This window comes from Hydra vulgaris, chromosome 10 (genome assembly GCF_038396675.1).
Source record: "Hydra vulgaris chromosome 10, alternate assembly HydraT2T_AEP".
Lineage (NCBI taxonomy): Eukaryota > Metazoa > Cnidaria > Hydrozoa > Anthoathecata > Hydridae > Hydra > Hydra vulgaris.
Genome location: NC_088929.1, coordinates 34,027,501 through 34,049,763, shown reverse-complemented (window position 1 = coordinate 34,049,763; position 22,263 = coordinate 34,027,501). Strand labels below are relative to the sequence as shown.

Below are 22,263 nucleotides of genomic sequence, written 5' to 3'. Positions count from 1 at the left end.
ATATATATATATATATATATATATATATATATATATATATACATTTATGACAAATATATTATTAATAATATCTTAATAATAATATACACAATAAAAATTAATTTTATGACATAATATATATAATAATGTATATATATAACAAAATATATATACAATAATTAAATTATTATATATATACATACATATATATATATATATATATATATATATATATATATATATATATATATATATATATATATATATATATATATATATATATATATATACCTGAATTACTAAAATCAACTTCTTCTATACATAATATTTCAAACGCTTAATTCCATTTTGGTTTTAGAGAAAGAACAGGTCGGCAAATTCGGTACTGCCGAAATTAAAAACTATTTATCAGCCGAAATTATCTACTTAGTGCAGTCCTTGGGGAAACTTTTATATCTTGTAACATTCTCTGAGTTTCATCTTATTGTTGTTCACATTTTATTCAGTTTATATTTTTGAATAAAATAAATAACAACTTTTGGTAAAAATTTCCAAGAAAAAATCATTTATACTACATTTTCAAAAAAGTAAAAATGTTAAGAAAAAGCTAATAATCATAAATTAACGTAGCTGTAATGTAAAAATAATAGTTTAAACTAATATTTTTAGAAAAATTGTTTATCTTACTACAATACCTATCTTTAATTTTAATATTCCAATAAATAAATATTTTTAGGTGTCTTTTGAAGGGGTGCCAAAATTATCTCCCTGCCGAAATTACCCTACTTTATCCTATATATAACCTCGCTATTCAAGTTATATAAAAAACCTTTAAAAAACAAACAAATAATAAAACTTCAATCTAATGTGTTCTTGCGCCTTAAATAAGAAAAGTAAGGTTTCCAAAATAACGATGCGACGTAATCACCGTCATCTTTATTCAAACCACCTTCATTTGGAGAACACTGGTGATACTGTATTTGGAGAACACTGGTGATACTGTATTTGGAGGACACTGGTGATACTGTATTTCGAAAGGCTCTCGCTTTTCTCTTAAATTGTCTGACTCTACTTTAACCGTGTTGTTTCAGCCTAAGGCACCGTGGCATTTTCTGTAATGCTCCACCATGGCCGAATTTTTCCATTTTCCTTCAAAAGTATGTTATTGATGTTGGCAAATGCGTGTTGAAGTCTTGAGTTTTGTTTCACCAACATAGAATTTCCACATGAACACTCCAGTTTGTAGACTCCATGGTAAGAGTTGCTGGGAAGTCGAGGCTTGTTTTTTTAAGTTATTAATTATCAAAGGTTTTTTGGTAATTTGAAAACTGGAGTATACCCTGCAATTTCAAATATCTTGTTTAATTGAATACTTAATTCTGGTATCCATGGTAGAGAAATATATTTAAGTTCTATTATTTTGATGTCATTGCTGTTGTTTTGTTGATTGTTTTGAAGTATTTTTTTTATTATGACTATTTTCTTGGAATATTTCTGTAAGAAACGTTAATTCATATTTTTTATGTTCTTTACTGCATAATGCAAAAGCTCTTTGGATGAAACCTTTGAATACAACATAAATTATTCTTGGATTGTGACAAGATTGCGGCTTTATTTGCGCATTTGTTATTGCATCCTTGCGATAGATATTAATAAGATATGTTCCGGATTTGTTATATGTTATTTGAGAGATCAAGAAAATTTATTGTGTGTGAATCACTTTCTTTTGCAATTGTATACTTGATATTTGTGAGTTGATTATTTAAAAACTCGAGAAAACGTTCTGACTCTGCCTCATTATTAAAACGAGAATGGATATCTTCAACATACCTTTTATATGATTTTACATATATTGGTGGTGCAAGATATTGTGCCTGTATTAACGCTTTTTCTTCATAATGTTGTAGAAATTCTCTGCCATTAATACCGGTAATGATAAACCTATAGGACCAGCATCCTCTAATAGGTGTATGTTGTTCATGTAAAAAATAACAGTGTGACAAACACAAATCTAAAAGTATTTTTATTTCTGAAAACGATAATTTTAAATTAAAGACAGGACTATTACGGAATTATTCTATTAAAGTATCGATTGATTTATTAACTGTTATTGAAGGGTAAAGATTAACAATATTGACAGAAACTTGAAATTCACCCGAATCGATATACCATGATTGAGCACATTCAACAAAGTTTTGTTTTGTTAAGATTGGAGGTAATGAGATTTACTAAATAATTGGATAATTTATATGTAGGTGACCCTATTGTGCTTACTATAGTAAGCACAAAAGGGTCATTATATATAATTCGCATTTGGTAGTTATTAGTTGGTTTATGTGCTTTGATGACACCATATAATCGTGGAGGAGTAGCATCCATTGGATAAATTGGTCTATATTCATTTTTTGTAGACTTTGTTTTCAGATTTTGTAAAGTATTCTGAACTTTGCAAAGGAGTTTTTGAGTTGGATCATAGTTTATGATTTTAGTTTTTCCAAGTTGTTCTTTATTTTTTCTAAGAGCATTGTTTCTATTAATTCAAACAAAGCGTGACCCTTTATCAAAAACCAATAAAATAATATAATAGTGACGTCAATTAAATTTTTGTCAAAATGGGTCCCCAAGTTTTTGTTTTAACATTATCCCCGTCATCACGATTTAGAACAGCTTGTCCAATAACTATTTCATGGTGAACTCTTGCTTTGTTAATGTCTAGGGATTCTCTAATTTTTCTTATCCTGTATTCTGGAATGACTGTCTTATGATTCAGCTAATCAAAGTTACCACGGCATGTTCTAGATTGGTCTGTGTCTCTTAAATATAATCTTAAAATTGACCATTTTTTACAGGCTCTTTGGTGTTCCGCACTTCTTAAAATGATTTTGCTTTTGATCTCACCGCATTTTGATTTCCGCATAAGCATTTAAGTTGGTAAAAACCTGGACTTAAGTTCGGAGGATTTTTATTTTTTGTAGCATAATATCTTATTTAAATTGGGAGCTGAAGTAAATATAACTCTAATTAGTGCATCCAATAACCAACAAATACCGGTGTTGGAAACCATTTTCCAACACCGGTATTTCGGTACTGAATAATTTCAATACCGGCAATACCGGTATAATACCGGTATTGAATATATTTCTCTTAAACACGTGTTCTACGTTAAAACGAGTGACTATATTTTAAATCATGCGATGGGCATTTTTTTAAAAAAACCACGCACGGAAACTCTTTTATGTTTTGTCTATTATTTTCATAAAAACAAAACTGGCAATCTTTACTTTACTCTTATTTAATTCTAATTTATAATATGTAAATACTTTACAAAGTAGTTTACAAAGAATGGTATTCATTATAATAAAAAAAGTTTGGAACAGAGAAACGCAAATTTCAGTCACTAGAGAAATAAATAAAAAAATTTTCGCCTTTTACTATAAATACAATTTTCATATACATACATATACAATAAAATAAATAGCTGGAGCAAGAACAAGACATGATGTCTTATCATCGAGCGAAATTTTTATAAAATCGTAATTTACAAATATTTTATTATAATGACGTAAATTTATAAACTAGAAGGTAATATATAATTCATAACTAGAATATATCGTATTGTTTTACATAAAGAAGCAAATAGTAATTGCTAAACTGCTTACATTTTCTACAGTGGAAAAAAATAAATAAATATTACACACATACCATTCTTAGAAAGAGGTAATATCATTAATAAACTTTGTTATATGGATTTTGATAATAAATTTCTTTTATTTTTTGATTTATCTTAATTTTTTCATTTGAGTTTTACTTTATTTAAAAAAACATTAAAATCAAGCATAGTTTAATCGAATAAATAAGAAGAACCATTTAGATTCCTTTTTAAATAGATCTAGAGAGGTTGCCTTTTTATTAGCCATGTCTGAGAATGTTTTCCATGGCCCACGATACTTATTTGAGTATAAGCTCTATTTAAAACTATATTTTAGAACAGCGAAGTTGTTTTTCTAGAATCTTGTAGTGTATATATGACAGGTTTTACTAAAATAGAATTCAAATATTTTTACAAAATTTTACATCTATACATAAAAACTAAAATTTGATGTAAACTGATTTTATAAATATTTAATGCTTTTTTTTTTTTTTTTTTGGTTTACTTTTGTTAATTGTTGTACAGCTTTAAATAAGCAATGATAAAAATAATAATATAAACTTACAATGATAGAAAATATAACAAATATAAACAAGGTATCTGAAAGAAGATCGCAAAGATCTTATCGTCAGAAGCTTAAATAAGTATTTAACAAAGATAAGGTAAAAAATAATAAACTTTTAAATAACTTGCAAGATAAATAATCTGTGTCTGAAGAAAAGATCTTCTCATCAGAATTTTATACTAGAGTAAACCAATATATAAATTAAAAGTAAAAGTATAAGAACAATAAATAAAATAAGTAGAAACAAACTTCTATAAACGTAAACATGAATATAAACAATAAAAAAATAGACCAAAATATATTTTTAACTTTTACTACTAATAATTACTCAATATGCTTTCTAATGAAAGAATGAGGTTTTTCAGTTTTTTTTTAAAAAGGTGAAATGTAATAAGTACTTCAAAATCAAAATTCAACACACAATTTTTTTCCGAAGGTATGGCGCTCGATAGGTAATACAAAATTGATTAAAGTTTGTTTGACAAAAAGGTTCATTTAAAAAGTTATTATTTCTCAAAGCGAATTTACTGATTGATTTAAAAGAGAAAAGTTCTTTGAAGACAGCTAAGGATAAGTTATTTATCCATGTATATACAAAACAAAAAATGTTAAATACATTTGACTCGTATATTATTCAGAATTCTCATTTCAATAAAATAATGGTTCGAACGAGAGAAGCGATTTGCAAAATTGATTATACGGATTGCGCGTTTCTAACGGAGATAAAGACGTTGCAACTATGTATAAATAAGTAATAAAGTTGGATTAAGACTTTCTTATTGAGATAGATTCGTGATTTATATAAGATCCCCAAATTTTTGTACGTAAATAATCAATATGGTGATTCCAAGTAATGTTTTCATCAAGATAAACACCTAAAAATTTTGTAACAAAATCTCGCTTTATTACCGTATGATCAATAAAGATTTGAGATAATTTTGATGGAAGAATCGCTATTTTGTAATCAAATGAAGTAAAACCCATTTTGTTTTATTAGTATTCAAGATTAACTTATTACATTTGAACCAACTAGATATATGTGTGAGTTCAGCGATATCATAGTTTGAAAGGAATAAGATTGTTTTGAAGCTTTAATTAAGTCATTTATATAAATTTGAAAAGGAGAGGTCCAAGTATTGAACCTTGTGGGACTCCACAGGTTATATTAAGAAAAGTGGGTTGATAATCATTGTTAAATGGTACAAACTGTTTTCGGTTAGATAGATAACTTTTAAACCATTTTAAAGTTTTATTTTTTATTCCGTAATATTTGAGTTTATAAATCGAAATATGGTGATTGACCGTATCAAAAGCTTTTGATAGGTCAATAAAAATTCCTAGTGTATATTGTGATTTTTGGAATGATTTTGAGATTTCACGTACAAATTGGATAATTACATGCTCAGTTAAGTTATCTTTCTTGAAACCGAATTGATTGATGTAAAGTAGATTATTATCATGTAAACAAAACAAATTTTTAAAATAACATTTTAAATATTATTAAAAGAATCCAGAAAGTAACAGGATTGCACTATTTTCATAAAAATATCTCATTTTTCATATCGTTGTTGACGAGCATCATTTGCAATCAACTTGATTTAGCCAATTTTGAATATTTTTTTATCAATAGATACATCTATATATAACATAGAATATATAGGTTACGTAAATTATGTAAAACTTTAAACAAAACAAGACTTCGTATCAAGATATCAATGATTCAATCGTATCAAAATTTTAGCCATGGTTTAAGGAGAGGGAAGGAGTATTGCTATTGTGTTAGAAGCGAAGATGTTTAAAAAAGAAAAAAAAATATTGTTAAATGATTCTTTGTGACAGGATCTTACGATCCTCTTCGAGTTTCCATGTTCTTAAATTTTATGTACGACGGTATTTTACCAGAATATCTAGTAATAAGAGCAAACAAACAATCAAACAAACAAAAACTAAATAAATAAATGCTAATATAGCCGTTTAGCATTTTACTCTACATAAAGCTTAAACCCTCGTAAACAAGTTATTAGAAAAGAGATCATCTTTTTTTTAAAAAAGATATTCTTATTACTTGTTAAGAATGACGTCCTCTGTAACTGATTGTGTAATAATTTATAAAAAAACATTTTACACTTGAACAAAGTAAAAAATGTGGGCTTAAATACTTTGTTTTAGAATAATCATCATTTTAAATATCTACAATTCACTTAAATTCATTGAAAAAATAGTATATTTTCAAAACCCTTTTTTCACACAATCAATTTAAAATACGCTCACAATACGACTCATCAATATTCATATTCAAAAGACCTTTTGCTATATTTCACCATGTTTCTCAGGGTTGATTTTTCAACATTTTATGGCTTGATCTATATACTTGATCTATATTATAATACACTTAAAAAAACACCTGCTAAAAAAAGCCATAAATCTATTTTAATAGAATGAAAGCAAATTGTGAATTTACGAAAAAGAAAAGTTTTTTGTGGTTACTTTGATGAAGCTTTTTTGAAACATATCAAAAAATTTTATTGAAATATTTCACCTTAAAAAAGTATATTTATTTTCATTTTTAAAAATATATTTTTGATATTTATGAATATAATTCTTAAATAAATGTTTCAAATATCTTAATCAAATATCTTAAAAAATAAAATCTTCTTATATTGCGGTAGTTTAATGAAATGATTTTGATCGACTTTTTTGATTAAATATTCCACTGTGCGATGCCTAAAAATAACTATGCGGTCGTCCATAAATTACGCTTTAGGGGTAGAAGAGGTGTAATGCTTTTGTGACGATTAATACGGAACTTGTTACTAAAGTGTTACAATGTTAAGACGAGGGGGGAGAAGGGGGTCTAAAACGGTCTAAAATTGTGTAACGTAATTTATGGACGACCCCAAATTAGGGTTAAGCTAGGAAAAATTAGAAATTATAATAAGTGTTATGACGATAAAATAATAAAAATAAATAAATCGATGAGAAAGTTTTAAAAAGTATTCTGGTGGTAAATTACCTGGCAAACATAGTAGGATAATGTACCCTTAAACAATATCCTACGAATTCAGTACGATAGGGAAAACGTTTTATCTTCTAAAAACTCATCTTAATTTATATTAGAATTTCGATACCATGTCTCAAGTGAAAACAAAAACTAAATCGTTAAAAAAAACTGCAATATTTGACTTTTGTAATTTTGTTTTTAAAACTTTTACATTATTGTAACATTGCATTTTCTATCCACGACCTGAAATAAACAACATTTGCGAAGACAGTGTAAGTTTTGTCTGATCGGCAATCGCCTGATCCATGACTAACAGCTCCATAAACCTGCCATTTACCGCCAATGTTGCAAACTAACGGACCACCGCTATCACCATGGCAACCAGAAATTTGAGTTGCTCCACCGTCACCAGCGCAAAGCATTCCTTTTGTTATAGAAACTGGTATTGTTATTCTGTTCAAATTTTCACACGTTCGACTGTCAACAACATTCATTTTTGCTTGCTGGAGGACGTTTGTCATACTTCCAGGATGACTTATTTTACCCCATCCTAAAAAATATTTATAAAGTTACAGTTGCTTTGAGTTGATATACTTTAGACATGTGATCATAAAGTTACTCTATGTGACCCTATGGACATGTGGTCATAAAAATAGAAAATGTGAGCACGCATATAAATGACCAATAGACTGCCTATACTTGAGCAAAGCAACAACAAAAATACAAGGTCTCATTTTGTAAACTGTGACAAGTAGTTTTTATTTTTACGTCTTTAAATTGATCATAAATTTTCACGTACAGTCGTTTAACTTTTAACTGATGGGAAGAAAAAAAATTATCTTTGTCTATAGGACATTTTATGATGCTATATAAACAAAATGTAGTGAGGTATTAAATAACTGGCGACTTATTTATTGTAGTAATGTATAACTGGCGACTAGATTCTATGCACTTTGTTTTGTCGTTTTAGTTGCAAATCATTTATCATTAAATATTAATTGTATCGATAAAATTATTAAAAATGCGGCTAAAAATCTAAAATCACTATTGCACAAACATTATACTGTACATATATACTTTAAACTTTGTAGACACATATATTAAGTATATAGCATATTATTATACGCATTTAAAGTTTGTACTTAATTTATACACATGTAAAGTTTGTACTTATTAAAGTATGTGCTTGCATACTGATGTACTCGCAGTGTTATACAGTGCTTGTAAAGTTAAAAAAACATGGCAAAAATAAAAATAAAGAATATCAAAAGTTTTACTAAAATTGGTATACCTGTAATAAAGCATGTAGTCCCCGGTGCAGCTTCTATAGTAGGTAAACATGCAGTGCTGACGTAACTGCTTAGCCTACAAGGTCGTGATAATTTAATAAGCGCTATGTCATTGTCAAGCGTTTGTGGATTGTAACCTCTATGTTTTATGATTTTTAATGCTGGAATATCTTCTTCTGTTCCTTCATTAACACTCAAAGTGTGTTCTCCGGTCCTTAAATTCAATAGCAAAAGTAAACTTTTGTTGTTTAAATTGAAATCAAAAATTCAAAAATAAAACTTGAAATATTATATTTTGTTAATCATATTCAAACAATTTAAAAAAGCTACAGCATAAGAATCATGTTAAAAATTTTTTTTTTTAAATAACATTGTTTAAATTAAATCAAAAACTTATTCAACAAAAATGACTGTTAAAGACACCATTCCATGATCAAATACTTTTCCATAATTTGATTGTTAGATTTTTAGAATTAGATCTTGATTTTTTTTTTACCTGTATATTACGAAAATTAATTTTTCAGCTGTATTTGAAAAAAGGCTTGTCATTAACTTAGCTATAAGTTTTCTGGCCGTGATAAAGTTTTGGTAAAAAAGTTTTAAAAAAGGCAAATTGCTGCACTCGACTTATTGCAAGCCGATATATTAGTTAATGCAAGTCGATATATGAAACAAAATTTGCAATTTATGTTAATTAAAGCTTTTTAAATAAAATTACATTTTCATCTGAACTAATACACATTAAATTAAGACGTATTTAAATCAAAAATTTGAAAATAGGTTGTAAATAAAAATGACCCATTCCAAATTGATAAATAAATAATAAATAGATAAATTATTATAAAAAGAGGTCGACAAATTTAATGAGTCTTGAAAACGTTTGTTTCGTTGTTTAATGAAAAGTTCACGTTAAAAAATATGTTAGAAAAAACATTCATTAAATTGAATAAAAACACATCAATTAGGTATAATAGCACTTTAAAGGCTCGGCAAAACGTGCATTCTATAACAGATGTGCGTTTAACATACTGTTACTTTTCTATCGAGATTTTGCATGTATGTCTGCTAAAAATCAACCTTGATTACACTCTAAATTTATTATTTATTTCATCAATCATGAGCAAGTAACAGCTTCTAGTGTTCTCCCATATTTGAGTTAACATGCAATGAGCAACTGTATCAATTAAATGACTACAATAGATAAACAGCAACAGCAGCAAAACAACGTTGCTATTGTTACTATTTATTTACTAACGAAAATAAATGGAGAGATATAGTAAGTAGAAGCATTTAAAAATAAAAACCAGAACTTCTCTCACCTTGTATATATTTGCGACGCGTCGAATTCTTTTCCGTGTATACAATGAGCGGCAGTAAGTACCCATTCTCTGTGAATGAGTGTTCCTCCACAGAACGCTTTTCCTCCCTGCCAAAGCAATACTTGCCAAGGCCACGAGCCTTTTGTTGGAGTTATTCCTGCAATTACACGACTACTTTGAATTGATGGTTTTCCGCACCCTAAGAAAATGGCTTTAAACTAAACTTGGTGCACTAAAACAATTTTTAGCAAAATGAAGAACGCTTTTCAAATACTTTTATGTTAACTATAAAAAGTAACGCTTCAACATATAACGTGAATGTAAAAGTATAGATAATATTTGTCTATGTAAGTTGTCCATTATACCAGTGAAAAAAAGCGCTTGTCGCACATGGGTTCCATGTGAGTTTCCATGTAACAACTCACATAGAATCCATGTGATGAAAGCGTTTTTTTTTTTATTTTGCTCTGAGATTAGTTATACGTCATAATACTACATTAAGCCAATGTTTTTAAGACTAATTATAACATTGTTTTTTTCTTTAATACTTAATCTATAACACTTTTAATCATCAAAAAATAGGTACTCTGTAAATATTTTGATATTGAGAAAAAAAAGTTTTTCAATAACGCAACATTAATGCGGCGTTAATGACTGTTTCGTTAATTTCCACAAGTATTACATACATTAAATAACTTATCGACATTGTTTTAAATTTCTTTTTCGTACAAAGCTGTCATTTTGTTTATAAATTGTGTATAACAACAACTAAAAAAAATTTCCAAGCCAAAAAGTAATTTTGCTGACTAAAAAAAGTAACATTGAAGCTGGCTTTAATATTTTGTTTAATTCGTTAACGATTAAATTTGTCACTGGTTTTGGCTTGATACTGTTGGCTATTGTTAGTTGATGAAAACAAAATGACCTACCTACTGGAAGTACACCAGGTATTGAACCTAAATTATAAATTAGAAAAGTTTCAGTTTCTATTGATTTATATTGTTATTTATGTTTTTTTTACATTCGAACATTTTAAATCAAAATTTCACGATAGAATTTTAAAGGGTAAACTTAATTACAGTAGTTGCATGTTTGTTCGCAATATTGACTCATGAATGCAACCAATGAGGGTTGCGTGCACAATACTTGATTTGCTTGACACCATTGTTGTGAATAGTCTGAGCAAGCTAAATAAAAAATCCATGAACAGTTTGGTTTAGTTTTTACATTTTTTACATAATTTAGTTATTTGTTAAAAATTACAAATGCGACGTCACCGTAACGAAATGCTAAATAATTACCTGAAGCCGTTGTAGTTATGGCAGCCATTAATGAGAAAAAAACAATGTTTTTATCATTTTGCGACCTTATTTCGAGGTTTTCTATTGCGTCCTTGTTTGGAGGTTTTCAAATTATTGCGATATTATTCAGTGATTTTCAATCTGTTATATAGGTAAGACTTGTTTGCTCATTCTCACAAACTGTGAGAATGAGCAAACAAGTCTCACCCACTCCCCCAAACATTGACTTGTTTGTTCATATTGCGCGTCTGTTTCGTTTTGTTATGTTTCTTTTTTTTTTTGGTTATTAATTTATTTGATTTATTATAAATATATTTTAAAATAAAACAATAAAGCTTCAAGTAAACACCAACTCAGGTGTCAGCAGCTGTTATTTTTCTCGAAACTTAGCTCTTACATGTTTTGTAAGAGCATGTTTTTAAGAATTATTAGGTTTCTAAGAATTATTAAGTTTCTAAGAATTATTTAGTTTCTAAAAATAATAAAGTTTCTAAGAATTATTAAAGTTCTAAATATCATTAAAAATGTTTTTTGCTTTCGGCGTAATTATGATAAACTAAAGTTAAATAGAAAAAAATTTTTATAATTTATTTAACAAGTATGTATAATTGAAAAAAGTCTGAAAAAAACAAGATTTAGAACTGCGAATCTTGCTCTCTATTGCAACATTTTATGACATAATAATAATAATAATAATAATAATAATAATAATTTATATATATATATATATATATATATATATATATAGCCTTATCACTGGTCTTTTATAAAATCAAGCAAGTACGTAAGTTGCAATGGTCTTTTATAAAAAAAACGGATGTCAGTTTCAATTACAGATTAATTTAAAAACTAATTTTCAAAGAACTTCATAAAGCAGCTTAAGAGCCGTGTCAAAAGCAGTTTTAAAATTAATGCTTTATTTTTCTTTTGACTATAATTTCGACGATGTTAAAGCAAAGTAAACTAAACCTCAAAATTTTTTATTTTGCTTTGTCTACTAATAGTCAACCCTTTTGCTAGGCTATTAGACAAATTAGTCTGGTTGTGTGTAGGTAGATGATGCATAATGTTTTTATGGGAAACCGTAGTAATGAAAATGCACTAATTTTTGACTTTGTATCCACTTTATTAGTTTAATAATAAAAAGTAATTAGAATTTAACACTTTACTTAATAAAGCTTAACATAAAAGTTATAAATTTGTCTTAAAGTTAAATCTGTTTTTTTAATTTCATTTAATTTGTTTTTTATTCATACATGGGAAATTTGACGTTACTGTTGTAGTCTTGACTCAACTTTGACTTTTTTTTTTTTTTTAATAAGGAATACTTTTATTTATTGCTTTATTTATTGTATATATTGAATACTTTTATTTAATAATATTTTTTCATAAAGAATTATTTTTTCAAAAAGATTTTTTTTAATAATAAATATTTAATTATCTTCTTAGTTTCGTAAGTTAGTTTCGATATTTAATTTAATTTCTACGTTTAATTCGATATTTTTTAATTTAGTTTCGATAGCAAGTCGTTTCTAGCCCCTCTCCCTCACAACTAGACTTGAGAGCGATACATTTCATTATCATACATTTTGATAAGATAAATTTAAAAAATGATTATAAATTTAAAAAATAATTAAACGGTGACAGCATTTATTTTTTTATCCGGGTATATAAATATTAAAGCACACGAAAAAGTTAGAAATATAAATATATGTATATATATATATATATATATATATATATATATAATATATATATATATATATATATATATATATATATATATATATATATATATATATATATACACACACATATACATATACAGTCGCGATCAGTGAATTGTACACAACAGTTAATTTCTATGTTTTTATTTCTTCGTACCCGAATTTATGTATGTTTTAATAATTTACTACAGTGGAATGTAGTAACTACTTTCCACTGTAGTAATTGAGGTTCTCTATTTATGTTTGTAGATATCATAGTATATTTATATATTGTCAGGATCAATAACATTTCCGTGACATAAAAGTTTGTTAAAATCAAAGTGTTTTTGAGTTGAAGATTCAAAACCATTCTGAACCACAGATTTCTACAATTAAATACTCATATCTTCAACAAAAACTTCCGTAGATCGTTTCTCCAGAACATTTTTCAAGCGTTTTGGCAGTAGAGAGTTTTTCGACGGTAATTTTTGAAAGTATTATATAATATATTATATTAAATTATATTAGCTTTATTAAGGTTTACAAAATAGAAATGATTTTTTAAGTTTAAGTTTAAAAAGAAAAAATCTGAAAAAATAATAAAATTCAACATAATCACAAGATCAACGTCTTAATAATTTAAAATAAATCCTATATCTAAAGCTTGATTTTTAAAAAAGAAACTCTTTTCTAACTTTTTCGTGTGCTTTAATATTTATATACCCGGATAAAAAAATAAATGCTGTCACCGTTTAATTATTTTTTAAATTTATAATCATTTTTTAAATTTATCTTATCAAAATGTATGATAATGAAATGTATCGCTCTCAAGTCTAGTTGTGAGGGAGAGGGGCTAGAAACGACTTGCTATCGAAACTAAATTAAAAAATATCGAATTAAACGTAGAAATTAAATTAAATATCGAAACTAACTTACGAAACTAAGAAGATAATTAAATATTTATTATTAAAAAAAATCTTTTTGAAAAAATAATTCTTTATGAAAAAATATTATTAAATAAAAGTATTCAATATATACAATAAATAAAGCAATAAATAAAAGTATTCCTTATTAAAAAAAAAAAAAAAAGTCAAAGTTGAGTCAAGACTACAACAGTAACGTCAAATTTCCCATGTATGAATAAAAAACAAATTAAATTAAATTAAAAAAACAGATTTAACTTTAAGACAAATTTATAACTTTTATGTTAAGCTTTATTAAGTAAAGTGTTAAATTCTAATTACTTTTTATTATTAAACTAATAAAGTGGATACAAAGTCAAAAATTAGTGCATTTTCATTACTACGGTTTCCCATAAAAACATTATGCATCATCTACCTACACACAACCAGACTAATTTGTCTAATAGCCTAGCAAAAGGGTTGACTATTAGTAGACAAAGCAAAATAAAAAATTTTGAGGTTTAGTTTACTTTGCTTTAACATCGTCGAAATTATAGTCAAAAGAAAAATAAAGCATTAATTTTAAAACTGCTTTTGACACGGCTCTTAAGCTGCTTTATGAAGTTCTTTGAAAATTAGTTTTTAAATTAATCTGTAATTGAAACTGACATCCGTTTTTTTTATAAAAGACCATTGCAACTTACGTACTTGCTTGATTTTATAAAAGACCAGTGATAAGGCTATATATATATATATATATATATATATATATATATAAATTATTATTATTATTATTATTATTATTATTATTATGTCATAAAATGTTGCAATAGAGAGCAAGATTCGCAGTTCTAAATCTTGTTTTTTTCAGACTTTTTTCAATTATACATACTTGTTAAATAAATTATAAAAATTTTTTTCTATTTAACTTTAGTTTATCATAATTACGCCGAAAGCAAAAAACATTTTTAATGATATTTAGAACTTTAATAATTCTTAGAAACTTTATTATTTTTAGAAACTAAATAATTCTTAGAAACTTAATAATTCTTAGAAACCTAATAATTCTTAAAAACATGCTCTTACAAAACATGTAAGAGCTAAGTTTCGAGAAAAATAACAGCTGCTGACACCTGAGTTGGTGTTTACTTGAAGCTTTATTGTTTTATTTTAAAATATATTTATAATAAATCAAATAAATTAATAACCAAAAAAAAAAAGAAACATAACAAAACGAAACAGACGCGCAATATGAACAAACAAGTCAATGTTTGGGGGAGTGGGTGAGACTTGTTTGCTCATTCTCACAGTTTGTGAGAATGAGCAAACAAGTCTTACCTATATAACAGATTGAAAATCACTGAATAATATCGCAATAGTTTGAAAACCTCCAAACAAGGACGCAATAGAAAACCTCGAAATAAGGTCGCAAAATGATAAAAACATTGTTTTTTTTCTCATTAATGGCTGCCATAACTACAACGGCTTCAGGTAATTATTTAGCATTTCGTTACGGTGACGTCGCATTTGTAATTTTTAACAAATAACTAAATTATGTAAAAAATGTAAAAACTAAACCAAACTGTTCATGGATTTTTTATTTAGCTTGCTCAGACTATTCACAACAATGGTGTCAAGCAAATCAAGTATTGTGCACGCAACCCTCATTGGTTGCATTCATGAGTCAATATTGCGAACAAACATGCAACTACTGTAATTAAGTTTACCCTTTAAAATTCTATCGTGAAATTTTGATTTAAAATGTTCGAATGTAAAAAAAACATAAATAACAATATAAATCAATAGAAACTGAAACTTTTCTAATTTATAATTTAGGTTCAATACCTGGTGTACTTCCAGTAGGTAGGTCATTTTGTTTTCATCAACTAACAATAGCCAACAGTATCAAGCCAAAACCAGTGACAAATTTAATCGTTAACGAATTAAACAAAATATTAAAGCCAGCTTCAATGTTACTTTTTTTAGTCAGCAAAATTACTTTTTGGCTTGGAAATTTTTTTTAGTTGTTGTTATACACAATTTATAAACAAAATGACAGCTTTGTACGAAAAAGAAATTTAAAACAATGTCGATAAGTTATTTAATGTATGTAATACTTGTGGAAATTAACGAAACAGTCATTAACGCCGCATTAATGTTGCGTTATTGAAAAACTTTTTTTTCTCAATATCAAAATATTTACAGAGTACCTATTTTTTGATGATTAAAAGTGTTATAGATTAAGTATTAAAGAAAAAAACAATGTTATAATTAGTCTTAAAAACATTGGCTTAATGTAGTATTATGACGTATAACTAATCTCAGAGCAAAATAAAAAAAAAAACGCTTTCATCACATGGATTCTATGTGAGTTGTTACATGGAAACTCACATGGAACCCATGTGCGACAAGCGCTTTTTTTCACTGGTATAATGGACAACTTACATAGACAAATATTATCTATACTTTTACATTCACGTTATATGTTGAAGCGTTACTTTTTATAGTTAACATAAAAGTATTTGAAAAGCGTTCTTCATTTTGCTAAAAATTGTTTTAGTGCACCAAGTTTAGTTTAAAGCCATTTTCTTAGGGTGCGGAAAACCATCAATTCAAAGTAGTCGTGTAATTGCAGGAATAACTCCAACAAAAGGCTCGTGGCCTTGGCAAGTATTGCTTTGGCAGGGAGGAAAAGCGTTCTGTGGAGGAACACTCATTCACAGAGAATGGGTACTTACTGCCGCTCATTGTATACACGGAAAAGAATTCGACGCGTCGCAAATATATACAAGGTGAGAGAAGTTCTGGTTTTTATTTTTAAATGCTTCTACTTACTATATCTCTCCATTTATTTTCGTTAGTAAATAAATAGTAACAATAGCAACGTTGTTTTGCTGCTGTTGCTGTTTATCTATTGTAGTCATTTAATTGATACAGTTGCTCATTGCATGTTAACTCAAATATGGGAGAACACTAGAAGCTGTTACTTGCTCATGATTGATGAAATAAATAATAAATTTAGAGTGTAATCAAGGTTGATTTTTAGCAGACATACATGCAAAATCTCGATAGAAAAGTAACAGTATGTTAAACGCACATCTGTTATAGAATGCACGTTTTGCCGAGCCTTTAAAGTGCTATTATACCTAATTGATGTGTTTTTATTCAATTTAATGAATGTTTTTTCTAACATATTTTTTAACGTGAACTTTTCATTAAACAACGAAACAAACGTTTTCAAGACTCATTAAATTTGTCGACCTCTTTTTATAATAATTTATCTATTTATTATTTATTTATCAATTTGGAATGGGTCATTTTTATTTACAACCTATTTTCAAATTTTTGATTTAAATACGTCTTAATTTAATGTGTATTAGTTCAGATGAAAATGTAATTTTATTTAAAAAGCTTTAATTAACATAAATTGCAAATTTTGTTTCATATATCGACTTGCATTAACTAATATATCGGCTTGCAATAAGTCGAGTGCAGCAATTTGCCTTTTTTAAAACTTTTTTACCAAAACTTTATCACGGCCAGAAAACTTATAGCTAAGTTAATGACAAGCCTTTTTTCAAATACAGCTGAAAAATTAATTTTCGTAATATACAGGTAAAAAAAAAATCAAGATCTAATTCTAAAAATCTAACAATCAAATTATGGAAAAGTATTTGATCATGGAATGGTGTCTTTAACAGTCATTTTTGTTGAATAAGTTTTTGATTTAATTTAAACAATGTTATTTAAAAAAAAAAATTTTTAACATGATTCTTATGCTGTAGCTTTTTTAAATTGTTTGAATATGATTAACAAAATATAATATTTCAAGTTTTATTTTTGAATTTTTGATTTCAATTTAAACAACAAAAGTTTACTTTTGCTATTGAATTTAAGGACCGGAGAACACACTTTGAGTGTTAATGAAGGAACAGAAGAAGATATTCCAGCATTAAAAATCATAAAACATAGAGGTTACAATCCACAAACGCTTGACAATGACATAGCGCTTATTAAATTATCACGACCTTGTAGGCTAAGCAGTTACGTCAGCACTGCATGTTTACCTACTATAGAAGCTGCACCGGGGACTACATGCTTTATTACAGGTATACCAATTTTAGTAAAACTTTTGATATTCTTTATTTTTATTTTTGCCATGTTTTTTTAACTTTACAAGCACTGTATAACACTGCGAGTACATCAGTATGCAAGCACATACTTTAATAAGTACAAACTTTACATGTGTATAAATTAAGTACAAACTTTAAATGCGTATAATAATATGCTATATACTTAATATATGTGTCTACAAAGTTTAAAGTATATATGTACAGTATAATGTTTGTGCAATAGTGATTTTAGATTTTTAGCCGCATTTTTAATAATTTTATCGATACAATTAATATTTAATGATAAATGATTTGCAACTAAAACGACAAAACAAAGTGCATAGAATCTAGTCGCCAGTTATACATTACTACAATAAATAAGTCGCCAGTTATTTAATACCTCACTACATTTTGTTTATATAGCATCATAAAATGTCCTATAGACAAAGATAATTTTTTTTCTTCCCATCAGTTAAAAGTTAAACGACTGTACGTGAAAATTTATGATCAATTTAAAGACGTAAAAATAAAAACTACTTGTCACAGTTTACAAAATGAGACCTTGTATTTTTGTTGTTGCTTTGCTCAAGTATAGGCAGTCTATTGGTCATTTATATGCGTGCTCACATTTTCTATTTTTATGACCACATGTCCATAGGGTCACATAGAGTAACTTTATGATCACATGTCTAAAGTATATCAACTCAAAGCAACTGTAACTTTATAAATATTTTTTAGGATGGGGTAAAATAAGTCATCCTGGAAGTATGACAAACGTCCTCCAGCAAGCAAAAATGAATGTTGTTGACAGTCGAACGTGTGAAAATTTGAACAGAATAACAATACCAGTTTCTATAACAAAAGGAATGCTTTGCGCTGGTGACGGTGGAGCAACTCAAATTTCTGGTTGCCATGGTGATAGCGGTGGTCCGTTAGTTTGCAACATTGGCGGTAAATGGCAGGTTTATGGAGCTGTTAGTCATGGATCAGGCGATTGCCGATCAGACAAAACTTACACTGTCTTCGCAAATGTTGTTTATTTCAGGTCGTGGATAGAAAATGCAATGTTACAATAATGTAAAAGTTTTAAAAACAAAATTACAAAAGTCAAATATTGCAGTTTTTTTTAACGATTTAGTTTTTGTTTTCACTTGAGACATGGTATCGAAATTCTAATATAAATTAAGATGAGTTTTTAGAAGATAAAACGTTTTCCCTATCGTACTGAATTCGTAGGATATTGTTTAAGGGTACATTATCCTACTATGTTTGCCAGGTAATTTACCACCAGAATACTTTTTAAAACTTTCTCATCGATTTATTTATTTTTATTATTTTATCGTCATAACACTTATTATAATTTCTAATTTTTCCTAGCTTAACCCTAATTTGGGGTCGTCCATAAATTACGTTACACAATTTTAGACCGTTTTAGACCCCCTTCTCCCCCCTCGTCTTAACATTGTAACACTTTAGTAACAAGTTCCGTATTAATCGTCACAAAAGCATTACACCTCTTCTACCCCTAAAGCGTAATTTATGGACGACCGCATAGTTATTTTTAGGCATCGCACAGTGGAATATTTAATCAAAAAAGTCGATCAAAATCATTTCATTAAACTACCGCAATATAAGAAGATTTTATTTTTTAAGATATTTGATTAAGATATTTGAAACATTTATTTAAGAATTATATTCATAAATATCAAAAATATATTTTTAAAAATGAAAATAAATATACTTTTTTAAGGTGAAATATTTCAATAAAATTTTTTGATATGTTTCAAAAAAGCTTCATCAAAGTAACCACAAAAAACTTTTCTTTTTCGTAAATTCACAATTTGCTTTCATTCTATTAAAATAGATTTATGGCTTTTTTTAGCAGGTGTTTTTTTAAGTGTATTATAATATAGATCAAGTATATAGATCAAGCCATAAAATGTTGAAAAATCAACCCTGAGAAACATGGTGAAATATAGCAAAAGGTCTTTTGAATATGAATATTGATGAGTCGTATTGTGAGCGTATTTTAAATTGATTGTGTGAAAAAAGGGTTTTGAAAATATACTATTTTTTCAATGAATTTAAGTGAATTGTAGATATTTAAAATGATGATTATTCTAAAACAAAGTATTTAAGCACACATTTTTTACTATGTTCAACTGTAAAATGTATTTTTATAAATTATTACACAATCAGTTACAGAGGACGTCATTCTTAACAAGTAATAAGAATATCTTTTTAAAAAAAAAGATGATCTCTTTTCTAATAACTTGTTTACGAGGGTTTAAGCTTTATGTAGAGTAAAATGCTAAACGGCTATATTAGCATTTATTTATTTAGTTTTTGTTTGTTTGATTGTTTGTTTGCTCTTATTACTAGATATTCTGGTAAAATACCGTCGTACATAAAATTTAAGAACATTGAAACTCGAAGAGGATCGTAAGATCCTGTCATAAAGAATCATTTAACAATATTTTTCTTTTCTTTTTTAAACATCTTCGCTTCTAACAAGGCTGCAAGCAACCACTAATTAAAGTTGGAAGTTATTGGAAGAGAAAAGCTGAAGATTGCAGAGCAAGATAACGATTGACGGACGACTTAAAAGATTGCAAATTATATGTATCAGGAAAAAAAGATGAAAGAAGCGAATTCCTAAGAACCTTGTAGAGCAAGATAACGATTGACGGACGACTTAAAAGATTGCAAATTATATGAATCAGGAAAGCTAGATGAAGGAAGCGAATTCCAAAGAACCGATGTTCGAGGAAAAAAACTAGACAAATAAGCGTTTTTGGAGCGCATAGGAACAGATACAGAAAAAGGATGAGACTTAATTGAATGACGAGTAACACGAGAATGAATTTTAGTAGATGGCATAAGAGACGCTAGCTCTTTAGAGCAGTGTCCATTATAGTATTTGTAGAAAAGAGAAAGAGAAGTAACATTACGACAATGTGATAATGGTTGGAGGTTGGCTGTAAGAGCAGGTCCAACTATGTTTACAATGCGTTTTTGCACCTTGTCTACGCTGTAAAATAAAACGGTGCGGCAAAAAACCGAAATCGGTTTTTCAGACTTAAGTCAGATTGAAACCGTTTTCGTTTTTTTGAAAAACCGTAAAAAGTCGGTTTTTTAAAAATCCCTTATATTGCGTTTTTCAAAAAACTTATATCGGTTTTTTGAAAAACCATCATTTAGTTTTTTTGCCGGGGCAACAGCACCGAGGTAACTAGGAAAGGCGTGCTATCCCCCTCCGCTATTTTCTCTTCGTTAATCAATTTTTTTCAGAAATTGAGGATTTTTTCAATGACAAAAAAAAGACAGTGATTGTCCACCCGCCTGACAGAATTAGACGGAATTCAAACGATATTTGCTTTTTAATAAACTAATTACCGATTACCACAATTCAATATCGTAGTCACGGGTGGCCCAAGATAAATGGCATAGGTAGTATTTTTATTATAACTTTGTTATTTTTTAAGCTAGAAAAGTGAATTTTTTTTTTTAAAAGATTTATTATTAAATTCTCTACAAAATAACATGATTTATTTAATGTAAATAGTCTTCATTATTTTTTGACATACGATATAAGCGATTGGCCCAACTAGTACAACTTTCTAAAGCTACATTTACTCTAATGTTTTTTACAGCTTGTTTAAGTTCTTGAATTAATCTTAATTTTAATTTAATTTTATTCCATTTCATTTGGTGAACGAGTTCATCCCACATTGAGTAATCTAAAGGATTGAGATCGGGGGAATTTTGAGGCCAGTTGTTTTTGTCAATAAAAGCAGGAAAATTATCATGACACCATTGTTGAGTTAAATGATGCGTATGTGAGGTTGCTTCATCTTGTTGAAATGTCCAATCATCACCAAATATCTCGTTTCCAAATTTCAAGGCCACTGGCAACACTTTTTTTATTTACCAGTCATGATTCTTTGTCCAAAATAACCAGTGGTGTAACACCTTTTGAACAAGCTCCCAACCAAACCATTACCTTTTGAGGGAATTTTTGTTTCTGTTTAATACCACCATCTTTATCAGCTTCATTACGATTAGTGGATCATATGCGATCATTTTGGGCATTGTACATACCATTTAAATCAAAAAAAATTTCATCTGAAAACAGAATTTTCAGTGTTTGTTCTTTTCGAAAATGGTTCCTTATCCAATTTGCAAATTTAATTCTCTTGACTTTTTGACCATTTGTAAGCAGCGGTTCAACTCTGTGTTTGTATGCCTGCAAATTGAGATCCTTTTGAAGTATTCTTTGAACACTGGTTCTGGAGATATTGAGTTCATTAGCTAATTTTCGAGATGAAATCCTCATTTTACGTTTCAGACGACTTCTGATTTTTTGAATGTTTGCATTTGTTCGAACTGATCTTGGACCACCAAATAGACATTTCAACTTGATAGAGCCTGTCTCTCTTA

At 27.7% G+C, this 22,263-nt stretch overlaps 2 protein-coding genes across 2 annotated transcripts; one reads left to right on the top strand and one right to left on the bottom strand.

Moving 5' to 3' along the window:
* Nucleotides 1-7,370: 7,370 nt before the first annotated feature.
* Nucleotides 7,371-11,252, bottom strand: LOC124816518 (trypsin-3). The gene is made up of 6 exons (XM_065807883.1): nucleotides 11,104-11,252; nucleotides 10,882-10,989; nucleotides 10,732-10,758; nucleotides 9,803-10,001; nucleotides 8,486-8,697; nucleotides 7,371-7,744 (listed from the first exon to the last, which is right to left on the bottom strand). The coding sequence occupies exons 1-6, from the start codon at nucleotides 11,129-11,131 to the stop codon at nucleotides 7,407-7,409; spliced, it is 912 nt and encodes a 303-aa protein (XP_065663955.1). The 5' UTR covers nucleotides 11,132-11,252; the 3' UTR covers nucleotides 7,371-7,406.
* Nucleotides 11,253-14,996: 3,744 nt separating this feature from the next.
* LOC100206061 (trypsin-3) lies at nucleotides 14,997-18,935 on the top strand. Its single transcript, XM_065807882.1, has 6 exons — nucleotides 14,997-15,202; nucleotides 15,317-15,424; nucleotides 15,548-15,574; nucleotides 16,305-16,503; nucleotides 17,609-17,820; nucleotides 18,562-18,935. The coding sequence occupies exons 1-6, from the start codon at nucleotides 15,145-15,147 to the stop codon at nucleotides 18,897-18,899; spliced, it is 942 nt and encodes a 313-aa protein (XP_065663954.1). The 5' UTR covers nucleotides 14,997-15,144; the 3' UTR covers nucleotides 18,900-18,935.
* Nucleotides 18,936-22,263: the final 3,328 nt, after the last annotated feature.

What these genes read in the sequence shown, in the direction of transcription:
- LOC124816518 (XM_065807883.1), bottom strand. Translation starts at nt 11,131, where the DNA reads ATGGCTGCCATAACTACAACGGCTTCAG. An exon ending in ACCTGGTGTACTTCCAGTAG is followed by an intron (nt 10,002 to 10,731) that starts GTAGGTCATTTT and finishes CCATTTTCTTAG; the next exon opens with GGTGCGGAAAACCATCAATT. An exon ending in GCGTCGCAAATATATACAAG is followed by an intron (nt 8,698 to 9,802) that starts GTGAGAGAAGTT and finishes ATTGAATTTAAG; the next exon opens with GACCGGAGAACACACTTTGA.
- LOC100206061 (XM_065807882.1), top strand. Translation starts at nt 15,145, where the DNA reads ATGATAAAAACATTGTTTTTTTTCTCATTAATGGCTGCCATAACTACA. An exon ending in CATAACTACAACGGCTTCAG is followed by an intron (nt 15,203 to 15,316) that starts GTAATTATTTAG and finishes TTTTTTATTTAG; the next exon opens with CTTGCTCAGACTATTCACAA. An exon ending in CGAACAAACATGCAACTACT is followed by an intron (nt 15,425 to 15,547) that starts GTAATTAAGTTT and finishes TTTATAATTTAG; the next exon opens with GTTCAATACCTGGTGTACTT.